The sequence below is a fragment of the Dermacentor andersoni genome, chromosome 8 (assembly GCF_023375885.2).
Source record: "Dermacentor andersoni chromosome 8, qqDerAnde1_hic_scaffold, whole genome shotgun sequence".
Lineage (NCBI taxonomy): Eukaryota > Metazoa > Arthropoda > Arachnida > Ixodida > Ixodidae > Dermacentor > Dermacentor andersoni.
The window spans coordinates 131,835,627-131,856,319 of record NC_092821.1 but is presented as its reverse complement, the minus strand read 5'-3'; the positions used below and the strand labels follow the sequence as shown (position 1 = coordinate 131,856,319).

At 43.7% G+C, this 20,693-nt stretch overlaps 3 protein-coding genes across 7 annotated transcripts in view; 2 read left to right on the top strand and 1 right to left on the bottom strand.

Annotated features, from left to right (window-relative positions):
- The first annotated feature begins 3,071 nt into the window (after nucleotides 1-3,071).
- Nucleotides 3,072-12,713, top strand: LOC126525692 (uncharacterized). 3 transcript variants are annotated; one of them, XM_055067644.2, is made up of 7 exons: nucleotides 3,072-3,209; nucleotides 3,351-3,636; nucleotides 4,260-4,348; nucleotides 6,648-6,743; nucleotides 7,215-7,294; nucleotides 8,283-8,380; nucleotides 11,098-12,713. In XM_055067644.2, the coding sequence occupies exons 3-7, from the start codon at nucleotides 4,281-4,283 to the stop codon at nucleotides 11,248-11,250; spliced, it is 495 nt and encodes a 164-aa protein (XP_054923619.1). In that variant the 5' UTR covers nucleotides 3,072-3,209; nucleotides 3,351-3,636; nucleotides 4,260-4,280; the 3' UTR covers nucleotides 11,251-12,713. The 3 variants fall into 3 exon arrangements, with proteins under 3 accessions (XP_054923619.1, XP_054923618.1, XP_054923617.1); XM_055067643.2 differs by lacking the exon at nucleotides 3,351-3,636; XM_055067642.2 differs by lacking the exon at nucleotides 3,351-3,636 and having other exon boundaries at nucleotides 3,072-3,298.
- A 4,268-nt stretch (nucleotides 12,714-16,981) lies between these two features.
- On the bottom strand, nucleotides 16,982-19,363 carry LOC126525691 (uncharacterized). 3 transcript variants are annotated; one of them, XM_055067641.2, is made up of 3 exons: nucleotides 18,983-19,363; nucleotides 17,851-18,107; nucleotides 16,982-17,691 (listed from the first exon to the last, which is right to left on the bottom strand). In XM_055067641.2, exons 1-3 carry the CDS (start codon nucleotides 19,222-19,224, stop codon nucleotides 17,090-17,092), a joined length of 1,101 nt encoding a protein of 366 aa, XP_054923616.1. In that variant the 5' UTR covers nucleotides 19,225-19,363; the 3' UTR covers nucleotides 16,982-17,089. The 3 variants fall into 3 exon arrangements, 2 of the variants coding, with proteins under 2 accessions (XP_054923616.1, XP_050029560.1); XR_008611142.1 differs by lacking the exon at nucleotides 18,983-19,363 and adding an exon at nucleotides 18,182-18,974 and having other exon boundaries at nucleotides 16,982-18,107; XM_050173603.3 differs by having other exon boundaries at nucleotides 16,982-18,107; nucleotides 18,983-19,349.
- Nucleotides 19,364-20,420: 1,057 nt separating this feature from the next.
- Nucleotides 20,421-20,693, top strand: part of Tif-IA (RNA polymerase I-specific transcription initiation factor RRN3 homolog Tif-IA) — a 31,657-nt gene continuing 31,384 nt past the window's right edge. The window contains exon 1 of the mRNA XM_072289918.1: nucleotides 20,421-20,518. The gene's annotated coding sequence lies outside the window, so the exon portion shown is untranslated. The remainder of the gene's footprint in view (nucleotides 20,519-20,693) is intronic.

Genomic DNA, 20,693 nt, shown 5'->3' with positions numbered 1-20,693 from the left:
CGACAAGTAGACTTGTCTTCTTAGACGAGTCCTCTTGTGGAAACGTTGGCTCCTGCTTTCACCTTGTTCTTGTTTTGCTCATCGTCATGAATTTCCATCTCTTGCCTTCCCTCTGTTTTCCTTGGGACATTAGTCACTTGGGATCGAAACATTGTTTGCCGGAAAGGCACAACCGGGTACAACTATGAGCATGCAAAACAAATGCAGACAGGGTAGGAACTAGAATCAAAGTAAGGTGAAGACACTGTAGTACTGTGTGTGTCTGTCTGCCACAAAGTGCGGGGGGGGGGGGGGGATAAACTTCTATTGTACAACCAGCACTTTATGATGGCCGGGCCTAAGCCTCCCATGAGGGGACGTCGAGGGCTTGCCTCGCCGCCGCCTCACGGGCGTGCTGGATCGCCCAGGTTTGGTCGTCGAGGGCGGAGCGCCGCAGAGCCTCGTGCAACCTCAACGAGAGGGTCGTGGTGTCAGTCTGTGTGTACTGTGCTGGGCACTCCCACAGCATATGCGGAAGCATAGCCGGGTGAATGCCACAGCACCTGCAGTTGGGGGTAGTGTAGACGTCTGGAAATATAAGGTGGAGGCGGGCGGGTGAAGGGTACGTGTTTGTTTATAGCAAAAGCAGGGTGGTAGCCTGCACTCGACTGAACTTGGGGTGAGGTGGAGGAAGGTTCGGCAACTGAGGTAAAAGGCCTTAACGAGATCGCTATTTAAATGATATTGCGCGACAAAAAAACGACACGGACGTGAGAGAAGACGACACACCAAGCGCTTGGTGTGTCCTCTTCTCTCACATCCATGTCGTTTTTTGTCGCGCAGTATCATTTAAGTAATGGATTACCAACTTGCCCGGAATGCTGCTCTCATTGAGATCGTTATAAGTGGTGAGGTTGCCCCTGGTGTCCAACTCGTCTCCAGTGAATCTGGGGCGATTGACTAGGCCTCGTGCGATGGAGTGGGTGACCTCGTTGAGATTGGGGAAGTGTGGGTGGTGTTGTAATCGCACCGCTGGCACGAGTTGTTGGGGTCTCGGTGCTGACGCCCGTTATTGCCAATGGGTCGCAAGCCCCAAGGGTAGCGTTGGCCTGGCGGCCTGGGGCACTGGAAGCATCCGAAGGTCCCGGCAAAGCAAGAGAAGACTGGTAACAGAACAACTTGTTTATTCTAACATAGCAAAAGAGCGGCCGGTCAGTGCGACCGAAGTGGAGAGACGGGAGAGCACGTAACTCAACAGTACAAATCGGAGCCTCTCTCCTGGCGTCCGGGGGCAGCTGCTCTTATACTCTCGGCGTCGCGGTCCAAAAGGGAAGGTCACGGGATGAAGGTCACGGGATGAAGGTCACGGGACGGCGGAGCATGAGCCCACGACGGCGCGCACGGTCGAGCCGAGAGACCTGCTGAACCGAGTGTAGTGACGCATCGCCAACCCTCACTTGGGGAGCTCCGCTCCCCGGCTGCCGCGCTTTGACAAGCGTGGGCACACACACACACACGCACACACGAAGACACGTGGCACTGAAACACGCCTGGACACGCTTGGCGGGGAGGCGTCGCGGCGGCGTCGAACGGGCCAAAATGTCCGCCGCTTTGAACGAAGCCCCGGCGTCCGTTGCATCCGCGCCGGCATTACCGCGCGTTGTAGGCGAAACGTAACAGTGGACAGGGCCCGCATGGGCCGGGATCCATGTCAGGGAGATCATGCTGTCTTAGACGTGTGGTGCCTGGCATAGGATGCAAAGAGCTTGGGGAAAAATACGACCTTTGCTGAAGTTAGTGACAGCTGAGCGAGAGTTACACACGATGGTGTGACAGGTGGGATCTAGACCGGCCAGGGCAATGGCCACTTCAGCCGTCTCGACAGTGAGTGTAGTGATGGTGGAGGCGTGGTGTAGGACTCCATCGCGTGTGGCGACGGCCACAAATCGTGTGCCATGAGAATGTTGGGCTGCATCAACAAATGTGACGCTAGGTACGTGAGCAAGGTACTCCAGGTAAGCTACGCCAGGTACGTGAGTAAAGCCAAAGTGCTGTTTTTTTTTCTTCCTGCCGTAGCTCAGTTGCACTGCTTTAGCTTACTTTGAAGATTAACTAGCCTTCAACAAGGCGAGTTGAAACTTTTTTTTTTTTAATAAGGGAGGCGTGATTTCAAATCACCATCAGCCTAGTTGAATTAACTATGCCACCTCTGTGAATTGAGTTTTTGCTTGGCTAAAAGGCTGTCTTGGTTGCATGGGGAGTTACAAAGAACATTATCTGTTTACAAATGATAGGATCATTACTTCTATTAGCGCGGAATGCCAGAAAGCAAGAACGAGGTGCAGCATGGTGTTACTACATACACTGGCAAAGCTTGTGCACGATCCCAAAGCTTGCGACGATTACGTGGGCGCGCTGCATGTGTTGGAGCTTCAGTTTCTTCACTTGTGACGACTGCCAGAAAAGGTTTCAGTGAGCATTAAAGCCGACTCGGGAGTGTTGAAACTTGTAAGAAAACTTATTACAGTTATAATTTAGGTGACGCATGCTCGCAGCTGCTACGCAGATCCTCGTGCACGTTCTCTATTTTTAACCTGCTCGAGCTCGGCCATTTGTATATGAAGGCAATAATTAATTTTTACAAAAAGATTGTGTTTTTACGTGTCACACGGCGATCGCGGTCAAGCCTGACCAGGACTGAATTTATCAGTCATGATTGGCTCCTTTGCGGGGAGGGAGCCAATCGCGGTCGAGAATTTCGATCCAGATCGGGTTCGATGGCGATCGAAAGCGGATATGCGACATCGGTGTTTCATGATAACGCGTTTTATCAACGTCGGATCATTGAACATCGGAGAGCTACATACAGCATATCAAACTAGAGTGCACAAGTTCAAACCATTGTTTAATCACTGGGTTAAGCTACGATGGTTTAAACCATAGGAAACTCAAAGCTACTACTTGAACCATAGAGTAGCTGACTGTGGTTTCAGCGTGTTTTAATGTCTGGTTTAAACCAGTTTAAACTACCGCCATTTGTTTCCTGCTGGATTTGACTCCTCTTGGACGGCTAGCCAGCAGTCGTTAGCAGTCAACGGCAGCCACAGCCGACAGAAAGCCCATGGCTCCATGTAACAGGGTGTATGAGCGGGCATTTCAAGCAAGGTCTGAAACATTTAATGTTCGCACAATCGCCGTAGCAATGACTGAAGACAACTCCAGCGTCTCAGGTACTTCATTTTCAGCCATGGATAACGCCTTTGCTGTTTACATGTCGAAAGGACTGCGAAATAGTCCTTTTGTCGCGATGAAGTTCGCGGTAAGTGAACGAACGCTTCCAATCAAAATGTTGGTTCTGACTGGCGTTGCAGAAGTCCCGGGGCACCTTTTCGTCACGTACGCTGTCCCGAACGCCACATGCCTGAAAAGCTTGAGTGACGTCGCACTGTTATGTCAACCGAGCTGCCGTTGCGAGCAACAGTCTCTTCTGCCAGGCCGCCATCGAGGGAAGTGACAGTTTGCGCATGTACTAAGCGTAAACAATGTGGCTTTATTTAATACACTTTGGCGGCTTTTCCAGGACACCAAAAGGTCAACGGGCACATAAAGCTGGAATTCGGATTGGTCCGTGGGTTGGGAGCTTGCCGCTTACCGAAGGTGTGTTTTGCTTGCGAACGCCCCCAGGACCTGGTGGTGTATTATAGCAGTGAAGAAGTTTGGGCGTGTTAGTGGGATACATACAAACTGGGATACATAGCGCAAGAATGACACAAGGACGAAGTAGGAACACGGGACGAGCGCTAACTTTCAACAATTGATTTATTGCAGCGGGTGAGCTTATATATACTCACTGGGACGCCACTGCAGCAGACACACTGAAGGGAAGGAGGAAAAGCAGTCATGTGGCTACTATGCCCAAAAATTCAAGCTCTTTCTTTGATAAAAGAATAGACTGCGTGCAATACAATCGTCAACTGCTCTAGCGATCTCAGCTGCTTCGACAATTTCCCTCGTTACCTTATTCCTGTGGCGATAGACAACGACAGTTTGTTTTAAGAGAGGGAAGCATGTTGCCTTCGCGTCACATCCAACACACGCACTTTATTATCTGAAGTGCCCTCCTAAGGCCTCCGTTTCCCAGTAGTATAGATCCCGCAGTCTGACAAAAGACTTCTGCAGCACCAGTCAGAGCCTTGCCGATTGTTGCAGTTGTGGCCTCAAAACATGAAACGATGCATCAACATTCGTCCCAAATTTGAAATGAACCTTCTGTTCAACAGGTCGTTGGTGAGGACCGGCAAATGCGTGAGACAATGTGCGATCAACTCGTCAAGTTGTCAGAATGGCCCGAATTTCGCCCGTGCACATCGCAAGTATCGTTCGTATTGTTCCACTTCACAGCGCACTGGTCGGGACAGTCTAAAGATGGTGACAACCTAATAAAGCAATGTCAAACCAGAAATAAATCTGTGGATGATTGTGAAAGTCAAATGATAGCTTCCCAGTAGGTCTGATGGGCTGTGTTGCTGGGAAACGTGTTGTTAGTTTGGGTGCCGTAACATATGGACATGTTAAGAGTGCACTGGACAGTCAGTTCAATTTCTTCATGCACAAGGTTGAGGGTTCGATACAAGGCCAATGCGGCCACACATTTTGAAATGCAAAAGATGCTCTTGTATTTAGATTTGGGTGCATGTTAAAAAGCCCTAGGTGATTGATATTCATCCAGAGCTTTCCACTACAGCACGTGTCATAATTCTGCACTGTGTTGCATAGGGCCGTTGAACATCGCAATTTGATTCAAGGTTTTTAAGCACGCTTGCACAGCTAGCTGCTGGCAGTTTGTGGGAGAACCTTGTACTGCATTCTCAGATTGGTGGTCACTGAACATACCGATTACTCTTGACCACAATGGGCATTAACCAAGATGAAATGGAGTTGATATTGCAAGGCATGTTTCCATCGGACAGACTGTCTCTTTTGTTCATCATGTCAGTCTGTTTCTGCATTTGCTCGAATATAGATCGAGCACTATATATTGAACTGATTAAAAAAAGTCATTTGAATATTGGTCGCCCCATATCCTTTCAGAAAAATGAAGAACTTCGAACGTGACATGCCTTTATTTAACATAAGCTTGGCTACTAAATCTTGCTAGCCGATGCCACAAGCTGAATACTCGGAACTTCCAGCGACGTCATCCTTGTTGCATGCTTTGCAGGGGTCCTCAGCACCCCCAAACGATGTTGTCCTCAATGTTAAGTGCGTTGGATACGCAGCATCTTTTAAAGCCAGTCTGGATGATCTCCAGATTTGCTTTACAGCATACGCACAATGAAAGAACTCCATTAACCCTGTTCTGTTGCTAGCTTTGTTCACAAATATAGGTTGATTCTATGGTCCTGAACATAGGTTGGTAACTCACTTTGGGTAATATATTTGGAAAAGAAAGGTCAACCTATATTCGAATAAATATGGTATGTCCGTACTGTCTGGTCTCTTTGAAGCACTGCATAAAAGTTTGAGTGTGCATCTGGATGGAGGGGAGGTAGAATGCGTACAAACAACGCATCATTTAAGTTTGAAACTCGGATTATAAGGTGCCTTGTTTTAGTAGTGATGTGCATAAGAGGCAATGAATCAATTTTCGAAATGAGTTCACATAGCAGTTTGAATTTTATAGAGCTCATGCTGCCAATCCATTCGCATCATCCTGTTACTGTAGGCCAGAATGACTAATCTGAAAAAGAACTGGGTAGTTGGAACTTCGACACAATCTGTGTGTGTGTGCGTGTGTGTGTCTTTGTGTCTCGCCTCATGGGGCCTTGGTTTACTGTGCTACCTGCATAGTGTAGCACCTGCCACTGTAGCCTAGTGACTGCGGCGTCGCGCTGCCAAACTTGAGGTTGCAGGTTCGATTCATGGCTGCATTTTGATGGAGGTAGAATGCGAAAATGCTTGTGTACCATCCATTGGGTGCACGTTAAAGAACCCCAGGTGGTCGCAATTTGGAGCCTCCCCACTACAGCGTGTCTCAATCAGTTTTGGCACATACAAGCCCAGAATAACAATTCTTAATTTTTTGCATTTTGTCGTAGCTATAATGAGTCTATTAGCTAAGCCATTCAAAAGTGCCAACTCTGGCATCTACCTTTTCAGAAATATTGTGTTTCTAGATGAATAATTTGCAATAACTTGATTCATTTGTTGCAATACAAGTTTAATGGAGTGTAACTGTGTTGCACAGCAAGTGTGGAGGTTGCTAGTGAAGGCGACCCCAGCCACATTTATTAGGAAAGCATCAGCAGTATACCACTTGTTCTTGGTCGCTGACTGGCTTTCGTTTTTTTTTCCTTCTCCATGGTTGCAACTGATAGTAGTGCCACTACAAGGGAAATGTACGTAACACGAGTGTTAAAACGGGCAGGACCCAAGCTTGAATCCTCTTAAGAGGCACCCTTATGTGCAGATTGGTGGAAGTAGAAGAATTCCACAGAAGTGAGAGAGCTTGTAAAAACACGTTGGGTGACCTTTCAGCGAAAGCTTAATGGGTTGAGTCGCGCAGGAGGTGCATTTGGCAACTGTGTGGCAAATGCCAGACGTACAATCAATTAATCGTAGGCTGCATGGTTTTTAATTGCTTTCCCATGCTGTCTTCCGATTTGCAGCAACTCTTTCAAGTCTGTGGAAGCGCTCGAAGAAGTTCCAAGCATCCAGAACAACCTGCTTTGCGTGATCATCTTAGACATCACTTCTCTAACGAGGTTTGCGTCCACGTTCTAGTCTTCATACTTCACGGTTTCACACATGATTGGCAGTAATTCAATTTCTGGCCGTTCGTTGTGCCAATTATTTATTTTGTTTATCTTCAAAGCTGCAGGGCTAATCGAGCATTGTAGTAGGGGCAAGTACATGGCTAGCAACTACATTACCCACATTCTCATGGTAATTTATGCTATTCACTTGTGACGTGCATGTAATTTGGGCTAGCTACTTGTTGTTACGCATATCCCGAGATTGAGTACATATATATTCTTGCTTTTTTGCATGTGCTTGTGCTCTGCCTCTCTGCCATTAAAGGGGAGCCTGCGGCTCTATTCTTCTTCTGTTAAACCTCTGGCATCAGCTAAAGTTGTACTTGGTGCAAATGAAGTTCAATATACGACACATCTGAGTTCACTATGTTTATGTTCAAGTGAAAACCATGTGCCTTCCTTGCATGTTGTTACGTGTAGCTGCACAAGCGTGAACAGATGGCTGGAGAGCCTACGGAACCAGCAGTGTACGAGCAGAGTGTGTGTCATTGTCCACAATGGTACGTACTCATAAGCAGAGTTGCCTTTATTTTCTTTTTTCCCAAAATACTCTCCTAAGCCAACGTGCAATATCACCTAAAATGTGCTAAATATTTCTTCTTTTTTTTTCTAAATCTGCCAAAAGAGTACTACAAAAATTTTCAGTGATATATAATGTCAGTTAAGGCTGAGAAGAAATTTATTGTGGCGCACATATAAACTAATTAGTGATTCGATGCTGCAATCACTGTAAACCTTTGGGCCTGTTAGTAGTTACATGATGAACATGCAAGCAACTAACAAAGTGCAATTGCACAAAATGTGTGTGAAATGAGCACTAGTGATTTCTGTGTCTATGTATATCTTCTTTTATGTGTGTGTATGTATTTCTGTTTCGTTTCTGTATTTATCACTTTCTGTTCGGTTTAGCTGTTTCTTTGCTAATAATGCTCTTTTCCCATGTCTGTGTTTATTTGTTTTTGCTCCATACCTGTCTTTCTTTTTTGTGTTTTAACTGTTCCTGCCTGTTTCTGTGTATATATATTTCTCCGTTTATCCATTCATTCATTGGTTGTTTGTTTTTGTCTTTGTGTTTTACAACGCATTTGTAAATGTTGACAGTGTATGGTTATTGAATACCTTTTAAGTGAGAATCTGTCTTAATAAATAAAAATGTCAGACGAGTTCTGCAAGGAGATTTTGGCGTTGCGTCATCTGTAGTCTCAAAGACAGGCACCACAACTCAGAGGTGCAATTTCTCGTTCAAAAGATTCGGTTTCAGACATTATAGATATAGGTACTCTAAAATCCCCTAATATTTCTGTGACTCCAGCGGAGAGCCACTGAAATTAACTGCATTTGAACTCTGCTAAAACACAATTGGCTGTCTGTACAAAGCATGTTTTTGGCAAGCATAAAACCTGATAGGTCTGGCAGAAAATCCACTGATATGGCAAAACTAAGTGTTAAAAAATGACCTTGCCTGAAGCTTTTCCCAATTCTTTACAGCCGACAAGGTTGCCAAGTATGCCTGCCCTGCAGATTACATTCAAAATCTGCGAAGACAAAATCCATCCATTTTGTTCCTGTTTCATGGACTTGACCAGGTGAAACACCTCGTTGAGTAAAATTGTCGACTTGCCTTGTGATGATATCTATGCAGAAAGCCTAGTGATGCATTTAAGAAACGGAAACTGTAACATACCACTGGAGTACAATTTCACTCTAATTTCACGGCAAGAGGTTGATTACTGCAAGGGAAAATGACGGTCAAAGTTTTTAAATTTCTAGCCAAAACCTCTGTGCCAACATGTAAGCGGTATTTCTTGGATTCCAAAGCATTTTTGCAGATTTTTGGCTACTGTGACTTAGTCAAAGTTCTTGAAACTTGCCAAGTTCAATCTTTGGCTTCTTTAGAATACAATGTAATCCATCTTTACCAATAAAAAGTCAACCAGGCTTGAGCAGGCACTGTCAAAATCCATGACATCACAGCAAGCTAGCGTGAAACTTCAAAGCAGCATTGACACTCATTTTTCGCGTTGCTCATAGCTTACTGAGCCTCTTATAATAAATGTGCCTTTTCTGTTATCGTAGATGGTTATTTCCTAACACAATTCACATTACTTTTCTCTTTAACGTTCCCTTAGGGGCCAAGTGCAGTGAAATTTCACTTTGATTACATTGGAACTGTAAATTAATAGTACGTACTGTCAAAGCAATCTTAGCAAATTTGCTGGGCTAGTAGTTTAATTTGCTTACTTACAGCCCTTAAATAGCCCCTTAGTAGATAAAGCAGGCACCTGGTGGTAAGCAGGTCCCATAGCATGGGCCTCCAAAAAGTTCGGTGCACTTCTGGCATCACATGTTCTCAGAGGTCATGCTTGGATGCCATGTTAGTTCTCAATGTTCCAGGTTCTATGTCATATCTGGTGAGCGTTAATGGCAGCAGGTCTTTCAGAATTTTCTTTCTTTTCTTCTTAAAGGTTCGGCATCAAGAATGACCATTTCTGCTAGCTTTCCATGAGACATTCACTCATACAAAGAATGTAAGGTGTTGCAGGCAAGCTACTCTATATCTATGCAGTCTGAAACTACCCTTTGTATGCAGTCCAAAATCTCATTGCATTTGGCCTCCAACAGCACCAGCTTCTCCTTCCACATAGGCTTTTTAAACATACTTCAAGGACAGATTACTACGGCTTCTCTTTCCAATTATGTTAATTGTTGCTTTAGCCATAACCCTGTAATGCCCAAACGCACTTCCACATCAAGTAAAATTGGAACAATTTAATCATCCTTATTTCTCACCACAAAGAGTAAGAGAAGAAAAAAAAAATGTCATTCGAGTTGTAACTCAGCATAGTAATTCATTATTAATTAATTTGCTGAACTATTTGCAAGTACAAACTCGCTCCAGCATATAAAAAAATGCTGCTATAGTCTATGCATTAAGCTTCCTGTTCGTAAATGAGAATTTTGAAGTATGCGAAACATAGCATATGTACAATACTGTGGGCATTACAGCCGGGTTAGCCAATCAAGGAGGCAGTTTCCACCGGTCGTTGTGGCATTCGTATTCTGCTTTGGTAATTCAATTTTTTTGTCCAGTTGTCATTAAACAGTCTAAATGTGTGTATCATAGTGTGCCTGCCTAGTTCATTGAGCTTATCTGTATGTACCCTCCAAAAAATTATCGTGATTTTATTGTATGCGCTTTTCGTCCTTTAAGGCTGTGTACCCACCACTTCAAGGTCATGAACTCCATGTGCATTATCAGCTTGACACAGGGTTACTAAAAGGAAAGTAGCAAGTGCAGAGTTTTTAATGAAACGAAACGCAAGCATGGATAACAATTATTATTCGGGGACAAGGCACGTCCCAAAGGGTGTAGACATTTTTGTAATACGTTTACATTGTTGATAAAATGCATCCGCATGTTCGCTTCTGTCAAACACTCTTGCTTGCCGATACCTTGGACTCACCCAGCTTTGCAATAACAACTATATTGGGCAAGAAGTGCCGCTTCCACTAGCATTGTTAGTCACTGCTGTTAGCACTTTGCAACTGTCACAAGTGCTGAAGGACATTCGGACAACCTCCGCACGCATGTAGTATGTTTGAACCCATTTCTAATGAAGTCTCATCTGACACAAAGGCACCTTCTTAAGGATATATTAATTACAAGGTGATATCGGTGAGGGAATAGAAAAAAGTACTGCATTACTGTAATAATGCATTATATATCCGAATTTATTGATATGTCAAGGTTTGACTATGTACTCGAACCTCAGTACGATGAACTTGGTTATAACAAATTATCAGATATATTGAAGTAAATATGTTTCGCACTGATATCAGCACGTAAGGAATGTGTGCTTTAACAAATCTTGGGTATGACAACGGTATTTTCGTGTACAATGAGACTCCATTATAACTGCTGTTTTTGAGGCAGCCAGAGAGGTTGTACAAGTAAGGCTGGTGGATACGTCTAGAACCGAAGTGCCTCATAACAGCTGCTGCCATAGAAGCGCTGCCATTTTTCCCAGCTCTTACTCATGTTTTATTTTTTGTCCACTTTCAAGATAATCGGTGATTAACTCATCTTCATGTTGCATCTGCCAACCTCTAAAAGCTTCTTTTTTTCTACTGCTATCAAGATAATCTGTGATCGACGCTTCTGTCTCTTTATTCATCCTCTAGGAGCTTTCTTTTTCACCACTTTCAACATAATCAGTGATCAACCCTCCTAGCTGTCATTTCTGCCAGTCCTCCATATCTTCCACCTTTTTCTTTTTCTTTTTTTTTTTTTTTGCACCTGCAGAGAAAATGGCAGTCCGACATCGTACAAGTTCTGCGATGGGGTGAAATAGCCACTGGACTTCGTGGAAGCATGACAACTCAGTACTTGAGGAGCGTCCCGCAGCTGCTCGACACTTCCAAGTGGAAGGCGGACTGCCTGCTTGCCCTGGAATAATTAGGGAGCAGCAGGTGGTACAATGTGCGCAATTTGAAGACCGTGTTCCTTTCGCACTGTGAACACTCGCTACAATAAACTCGAATTAGCCTAGATCTGAGGAGGGAATGGAAGAAACTTGTACATAAGAAGCCAATCAATGAGCGGTAAGAGGGAAACTAGAGGAATTCCGGATCAAGCTACAGAACAGGTATTCGGCTTTAACTCGGGAAGAGGACCTTAGTGTTGAAGCAATGAACAACAATCTTATGGGCATCATTAAGGAGTGTGCAATAGAAATCGGTGGTAACTCCGTTAGACAAGATACCAGTAAGCTATCGCAGGAGACGAAAGATCTGATCAAGAAATGCCAATGTATGAAAGCGTCTAACCCGTCTAATAGAACTGGCAGAACTTTCTAAGTTAATCAACAAGTGTAAGACAGCTGACATAAAGAAGTATAATATAGATAGAATTGAGCATGCTCTCAGGAACGGAGGAAGCCTAAAAGCAGTGAACAAGAAACTAGGAATTGGCAAGAATCAGACGTATGCGTTAAGAGACAAAGCCGGCAATATCATTACTAATATGGATGAGATAGTTCAAGTGGCTGAGGAGTTCTATAGAGATTTATACAGTACCAGTGGCACCCACGACGATAATGGAAGAGAGAATAGTCTAGAGGAATTTGAAATCCCACAAGTAATGCCGGAAAAAGTAAAGAAAGCCTTGGGAGCTATGCAAAGGGGGAAGGCAGCTGGGGAGGATCAGGTAACAGCAGATTTGTTGAAGGATGGTGGGCAGATTGTTCTAGAAAAACTGGCCACCCTGTATCTCATGACCTCGAGCATACCGGAATCTTGGAAGAACGCGAACACAAACCCCAGAATTGAATTTTATTTAGGTTTCTTAACTCTTATTTAAACATTAGCAGCTTGCACTATTACGAGTCTTTCCATTATCCCTATGAGTGCTGGCACTGACATATGCCCCTGGCCGTGCTTGAGTAAAGCTGTGCCACATTTTCTGCATACTCCTTCGCATTCCTTTGAAGATAATTCATGAACATAGACCATCCTGGTTGCGCCGCCATCTTCACAGAAGTTGGTCAAGCTGCAAGTTTCTGGCAGGTTTCGTTTCTATACAACAGAGGGTGTGACACAGCTTAAATTTTTCTATCTGTCAGTGTTGCTCGCCTCGGTTCTTTTTTGACCTTGCAGAATGGAACAAAAAGCCCACCTGTTTTGTTAATAATAGAAATATTCCGGGATTTCTAATGAACTTCAAGGCACCGTAGTATTGACTGCGCGGCGTCTTCAGATGACAGTGATAGAAACAAAAGATTCCATGTTTTCTGTGGAACACTAACTACCCCCATTAATATCACTGACTAGCACAAGCAATAGAATTCAATGATTTGCTGATTCAGGAACTTTGTAAAATGTTCAGCAACGTATTGCCAATAAATAGCATTTGAATTTAAAGCCTGCTGATGTGTTTCTTGAAAATTGAATTTGTTGCATTTTGTGGAAACTTCCAGCGCACGGCAGGTGGAGGACACCTGGCAGACAAGCCGACGTGGTTGCTCAGGGGCTATGACGTTGGGCTGCTGAGCACGAGGTCGCGGGATCGAATCCCAGCCATGGCGGCCGCATTTCGATGGGGGCGAAATGCGAAAGCACCCGTGTAATTAGATTTAGGTGCATGTTAAAGAACCCCAGCTGGTCGAAATTGCCGGCGTCCTCCACTATGGCGTGCCTCATAATCAGAAAGTGGTTTTGGCACATAAAACCCCATAATTAAAAAAAAAACACCTGGCAGCCAAGACTGCCGCATCCCTTTATCTTTTTCCCTTTATCTGTGCTTCAGAAAATGGGAGGCGTCAGTAGCGGAAATGGCGCCAAGCGGTGCCGCATTATAAGTGCTACAAACAGTTAAGCACCAAGCAATGGTTGCACGTTCAAAGTAGACACAGGAAAGCAAGACGTGTGCATATCTAATGAATGAATTACAATAATTTACTTTGTCAAAATGACTCCTTTCCCTAAGTAGGGAAAGAGAATGGTACTTAATAAAGCCACCACATACATATGAGTGTTATCCCTTTCAGGATAACGCCAAACGCACAATCAGGTAACTGAAATTTCTCCCATCTTTTCCTTTTTGTTTTAAATTGTGGCCGTTTAGTAAGTCTAAACATAGGCATTCCCAAAATATTCTGATTTTTTTTTTTTTTTTTGTCAGAACACCATTTGAATTATACCATTAGAAGGAAAATGTGGTACAAGAAAAAATCTCAAAAGAAATGGCTGAATTTGAAGAAAGTTGGAAATTCTTTCGATAACTTCGAATAATTGTAATTTACTATGCATTCTCTTTCGTGGGCCCCAACTTTGTGTTTGAAAAGTATTTATAATTTTCAGGTAGAATTGATAATATGGGACATTTTCTTACATTTTCAAAAGAAAGTTTATTTACCCACTTTTGTATTGTTCAGTATCTTGGCAGTATTATGTTAAAATATTTGGGTAAAATATTTCAGCTTGCAACAACCCCAAAATGTGCAAGAAGAATTGTCTCTCAGTTATGTAAGATACATTTGTGTCACATATTTAGCTGTAAATTCCGTATTGAAGGGGTACCAACTAAAAATGTGAAGGGGTATTTTATAGGACATAATTTTGTTTCAGTAAGTTTAATCATAACTATTCTTTTAGGTGAGGAAGAAAAGCCTTGAATATTGAACTCTACCGTACTCCACATTGTGGACTACACAGTGCTTTCACTGCGTTGCATGCCTTGACTTGGCGGAAAACTATGCACGGATGTGTTCTTTTTCCCTAACTCTTTTAGGTGCTGTATACACAATTGTATATGCCAAGATAGTGCATCAACAGCGACAGCGAAAGCATTGATGAAAGTAATGATATCTCAAACATGCCGCATACATCTTGAAACACTTCTGATTGGAAATGTGCTGCAAGTTTGAGTAGCGCATTCAAAATGTTGGAGTAAAAAGAGTGGGAAGGTAAACGGTTGGGTGTTTTTGCTTGGTGTCAGTAGGCCATTGTGTGTAGCGGGATAACTTTTCATTGTTTGTCGCAGTTTTTTGCACCAAGCATGATTTGCAAGTGGCTGGATAGATGTGTTTCAAGCCTGCTAGACATGAAATAGTTGATGCTCTCATATCTGATGCTGCAGTATCGAGTTTTCACACGAAGTCCACATTCCTAAAGTAGGACAAAACTCGCAAAATAATGCAAAATCTTTAATCTGTTTTGCAGCTGTACGCTTTTTATGATTTTGAAGATGCAAGAAATGCGGTGAAAGTTAGCTTTCAATTGACATAATTAACTTAATGCCTGAAAGGGTTAAAGGATGATCAAGTTATTACACTTAGCATTCCTAACTGTACCAGTGGGAAAATGGCAAAGTACCATTATCTGCAGATCCTTCTCTGGTCTCAACAACTTTACCAGAAGTGTGTTCCAGTTTAGCCACACAAAAAAATTAAAAGAAATTGCAAGCAAGATCTTCGGAACTGTTTTAATTAAAGCATTAAAAGGATCTACAACTGCTTAGGAATCCTTGTAGATTACGGAGGCATGCAGACAACATATTGTATATGAGTGCACCGAGTGTTGGAAAGTCTGTAAAGCTGAGGCCGAATGTAAGAAACCACGAAACGCACTGTGGGCAACCAGCACTGAAACTTTGCATGCCAACAGCAGCGCCTTAAAACACAGTATAGCTGGCAGAGGAAGCAGTTTTCAAGAGGAAATGCTGCAATTTCATGTCGGCAAGTTAACTGCTCATGCCGAGACACGCATGTCCAGCATCTGTATTAAAGTGGAAAGGTGGGCGAGTCTGTATGCATTCATAATGGTAACAGCGCGAACAAAACAGCAAAGCGCTCATCCTGTGTTCCCGTGTTTGACCCAACATAACACAGATGTGCTAGAACATGGGAGCGCGAGTGCTCCTCCGACTGTGCACGGCTATGGACAGAGCCTGGCTGCACGCTTCGGGCATTGGCACACTTTGATTCAAGGATGCGTCTGTTATCATTTAAAGTGTTTTGTCATTTTCGTAGCTTCCCTGCAGGATGGTGTCGGCATAGTTTAGTTGCACATTCAGATGGCTGTAGTGCCTCCTGACCAGCACTGGCTCCCCTAGGGAACCAGTGCAGCAGTTCTACACAGCTTTAAAGCACACGCCAAACCATATGTGAATCTTGAATTCATCAAAGTTACAAAAGGAACTGTGAAAAGTCACATATTTAGTTTCGTTTCTATTTCGAAACCAGAGCACCTAATACTAAAAGTCGCTAAACTGCATGTCTGGGAGAGTTAGATTGAACAGGATCTATCTGTATAAAGAGAATCACCCAATCAGTATTAGGGAGTAGCTAGTCCTAATGAAGAAGAACCTACCCCTGTGTGTGTTCTGCTTTTCAGCATAAACAAGTAAATTTTGTTGTCATGAATATGAATTAGAGGTTCCTTTTTGCATTGTTACTGGCTGTACATGTCTGGAATAGAAACACAGATGGTAAAAGTGAAGCCACAACACTACGGTGTCTCTCTCCCTTCTTCCTTCCATACTTTCCATGTTTGTTATGTTAACCCCTTAACTGCCATTACAATTTTGAAAAAATTTTAAATGTGGGGAATTTTTTTTTTTTGGACCTGCACGGTTTCCACTAATTTATTCTGAAAAAATGTTGGGAATGTTTATTGCATTTTTAGTGATGTTGAAAAACGAAATTGCAAAAGTCATAGTGTATTATTTATTTGCCAAAATTACAAGAAACTACACATAATATACACATGTGAAAAAATCATGAAAGTTCACGAGTTAACTTTCATCAGCATCAGTGGAACGCTTGTTGTGATGATGAGTTGCCTCGTTTTAGGCAGTTAATGGGTTAATCATCCAAAATAATAAAGTAGACAACTGATACAGTCAATCGTAGATTTAACCAAACCTGATCTTACAAAATTTTCAATATAACAAACTAGTCAATTATCCGCCATATCCATACAGCCTAATGCATTGAAAACTTCGACACAACGAAATGAACTCAACCTTTTGCCTGTTTTAATTAACTTTTATGGAAAAGTGTTGCTAACACGTAACAAAAATGTTTGTTCTGTTGCCGAGTTTTGATTTTGCAGAAGTTTTCAGCTTCAGCCAACACCGAAAGATAGGCAGCAAGTGTATTTTGTTGGATTAGAGCAGGAACAGAGGATTAAGTTTCGCACACTACTAGCTCTGTTTTAAAGCACAGTCAGAACAAGAAGACCAATGCAATACTGCAGGCTGCTGTCACGTCTCAATTAATTTAGACCAAATGCAATGTACACCTGTTTCACATTCGATGAGGGCTGTCTGTACAAGCTCCACAGGAAGCCATAGGTGGCTTGAGGTGAAGCTCACTTTTGGTGTTCTGCCTGGTGTTGCCAACAGGCAACTGCTGAAAAGGTTTCCACAAAAATTATTTATTCTTTTATTGGATGTTCTTATTATTAGTGTACTTTGAGCATTCTGACAAAAAAATAAAAAAATAAATGTGTGCTTTCGGTATTTTTGTCTCCTCTTTAAAGGTTGAAGTTTTAGGGGAAAATAGGGATAAAATGTGGGTATGCCATGTTTCAGTTCAGGTGACAGATATGAATAACCTGTGAAGGTTTGACATTACCATGAAGGAACTGTAATATGCTTTGCCCCATCTACAATAAGTGCAAACACAAGCAAAGATGACAATTTTATTTTTTGAACAAGTATATCGTTTGCATGGGTATTTCAGCTGGTGTTTTTAATTTCACGTGTCTCACGTGTTTTCAACAAAGTTCCTGATTTAACTAAAAAAATCTTGGGCCCAATCATCTTCGGTAAATCGGGATTTAACCATAGCACTTATTTTTTTCACTACCTTTTGAATCTTGGCTTTCGATGTGACAGCTTCTGGAGGGGGATGGATCGCGCTATGGCAGCTGGCTGCAACAGGTACCTGTGAATCCTGGCCATTCTCGACTGGGGGCTGACATCCTTTCTCTGTGTTCTTGGTTGACACTGCCAAATGAACAATGCAAGGTGGTGGTTTAGCAGGTGTGGGTACAGCATTCTCCTGCAGAGCTACTTCTTTGGCTTCGCCTGGTGCGTCACCATCAAAACAACGCCGCTTTCCAGTTGACAAGTCTGCTTGAGCAAGATACGAGGGCATGCAGCCCAGAGGCAGTTGTGGCGAGCTCGTTGACTCGGCGACTTGCATGCAGTATTCAGCTGGCTTCTTCTTCTTGTGTCGTGGCCTGCGCTTTCTCTGGGCAGAGCTCTGCAATTCCACCAGCAGTGGATCTGGCGTGATCACGGACCATCCTGGTGTGCTCACTGGGCTCTGATTCTGCAGGGTTAAACTGGCTGGTGCACTGTGGAATGCGGGTGTACTTTTCACTTGGTCAGCTGCAAAACATGGTGTCACACCCTGCTTAGTCGTTGACTCAAAGGAATTGGGGTGGTCGTGCGAAGCTGTGCCTGAAACATTATCAGCTTCAACTACAGGTGTATCATGGCTCTCTGGGGGTTGCTGCTTCACCTCGAGATCTGTTTTAATGGGTTCACCTGTTTTTGGGCGTTCCCGCTCCACTTCCTTCTTGATGGGTTCATTTATATCTGGGCGTTTTCGCTTGGCCTCTTGCTTAATGTGTTCACCTATTTCTGGACGTTCTCGCTTCACCTCCTCCTTAATGGTTTCACCTATTTCTGAGCGTTCCTGCTTAATCTCCTTCTTGATGAGTTTAGCTATTGCTGGCGACGATTCTGGATCATCGTCAGGACGGGAACCGGAATTTGATGGCTGTTGAGCAGCTGTGACAATTCTGATAAAAGAGTAAAAACAAGACAAATGTTCAAGAATCGATAATCTGAAACAAACACATGCACTTGCTAGTACCTGCGGCATACCCAGATATTTCTTTCTTCGCGGGGCGGTGGGGACTAGGCACTCGGCATACTAAGAAATCTTGGGGGAAGCGGTCACGTGCTCGTTGTCCCCCGCCCCTGGCTACGCTACTGTACTCCGTGATTGTAGTTGGCACTTTTACCCATTCATATGCACTATGGTAGAGCACAGTACATTTATTTTACTGCGAAATTTAAAGAAAGCAAAAGTCATGAGATGAAAACTAACTTTTTGTGCGGTCTAAGGATGCAGTGCATAGTGCATACATGGTGTGAATTGTGAGCACGTGTACGAACCATCGCTGAAATGCGACTGTCGATCAAATAAGCGGGACGTAGCCATTTTGTATTTTCACGGCAAACCTTGGATAATCCCCCTTCATGAGTAGGGTGGCTAGAATCATGAGTGCGCAAACAAAAAAAACAATAATAATAATGCGCCGTTTGCTTTCAGGCAGAAACGATCGTCGAGATTCAACCATAGGCGCGCGCAAAAAGACGTAAAAGGTTGCTGTACAATTATTTTTTCTGTTTTTATACTTCTGCTCAAACAGCAATTAAGAGAGTTAAGCACGCTAATACTGACAAATGCGTAGCTTTTCCTTTTCTTTTTGTTTAAGCACTCTGCTGAAAAAGCGCGCGAACTACAGTATGCACTAGTTGCGATCTAACTCAACAGACGAGGGCAACTATCGGTAAAAACCCTACGGCGTGTTCTTAGCGGTTTTCAGTGCGGTTATCAATCAGCAAGTGCGTGAACGGACTGCTCTGAGAGTTTTTTTTCTTTTTTTACCTCACGGTGTCCTTGTCCCTCAAGATCCGTATGGGCTCGTCGGGCGGCAACAACGCGTCGTCGAGGTAGAGCTCGCTTCTCTTGGCAACGCCGTACTTGGTTCGTATTAACTTCGCGAACTGACTGATCGTTGTCGTCACCGCTTTGTCGATGACAATCCACACCAAATTTTGTGGGCCGCGATGCGGAATCGCGCTGCACAAGTCCAACTTCACTCTCACAACTGGGCCGCTGTCCGCCATGTTTCAATAGTTTCGGTTTGAAGCGCATGCCCAGACAAGCGCACGATTCAATATTTCGCGCCCTCCTGGACATTTCCTCAAGTTCCAAGCTAATTTAACGCACCGACAGCTTTATCAAAACTCTATTTCGACAAAATACAATGCAACTGAGCCGAGCTTGCATTATATCTTGGCGCATTTTTCTTTGTTGAATAGTTTTTGTTTTGGATCGCCTGTGAGATACACGTGATTCGGCTTCTTCCGCTGGATTATATAAAAGGTGGACATTACTTGCATGACATATAACTGCAACGTCCGTGTAGCTTAATTACGTGCGGTAAATTATAGTCATTGTTGGTGCGAAGTATTTAAGGTGAATTCGCGTGCAGAACTTGAAGTGAATAAAAAACGCAGCAAAGCCATAGTCAGGGACATTAACATCTCAGTACAGATTCCCCTCCCCCCCCTTTTTTTTAAACAAAATAATCAGCTTACATGATTGCCCGCCTTTGATGTGGACCACACGGCAGCAAACGAAGGCATGGCAAGGTTTCGATTGATGCTGTAGAAGTCGCGGGGCGCTTTTTTTAGTTGCCTAAGTGTTTTTCTTGTCACGGCGATAGATTGGATTTTTTACAAGTACTGCTCCAGGAGGGCACACGTAAACGGCAAACGGAGGTCTCCTGGCACCTGAGATTATTTAAGGTACTACTTACGTCTGCTTTGCTCGCGTTTCGCTAGCTCCGAGACTCCCGCCTACCGATTCTTGCACGTGCTTTTGCACAAGGACGTTTGTTCAACTCAGAGGGGGCCATTAAAGAATGCTTTTGAAACGTCACGGAGAGCAGCACACGAAAAGCCTGGCGCGAGCGAATTAAGATACTGCTCCATGGGAGCAGGCCCGGTCTCTACTACGGCCGCTACTGCACCCCTAGGAAAATCATTGATGCTATTTTGAAGGTAGAGCATAGGTGTTCTGTGGTAGAGCGCCGTAAGGTGCGAGAAAGGTATATAATCCGGCTTGACTGACCCAGCGCGAGAAAGTCTGCTCTACCAAAGGCATTGGCCCTACGTACACCCAGTAAAGAAAAAAAAACTAAGCGCCACGCGACTTCAGCAACACTACCGCTACTCGCGCTTTTTCGCGATTCCACAAGTTAACACCGGGTGTAGCTGCCTGGAATTAAATAAACTGAACAGTGTACATTAAATTTAGCCGCTGACGAACAAGAAGCATCAAGATTAGCCGAGTGCCAAGCTGTTTGGAGATCTCGCGAGCGGAACGTTGCTTGAAGACACCGAAAGATTACTTCAGGTGCGGGAACGTTTTGGAGATTTGGTTTTTGAATCCTCACAAGATTTGGAAATTCCCGGGCACTACTCAAACACAATGGAAGAGCCATTCTGTTGGGATGGCTTCGCCATGCGGCCAGATTGCCGCCGGCGCAGACGGCAGTTATTTCAGAGACAACATAATGTCTGATTATAAC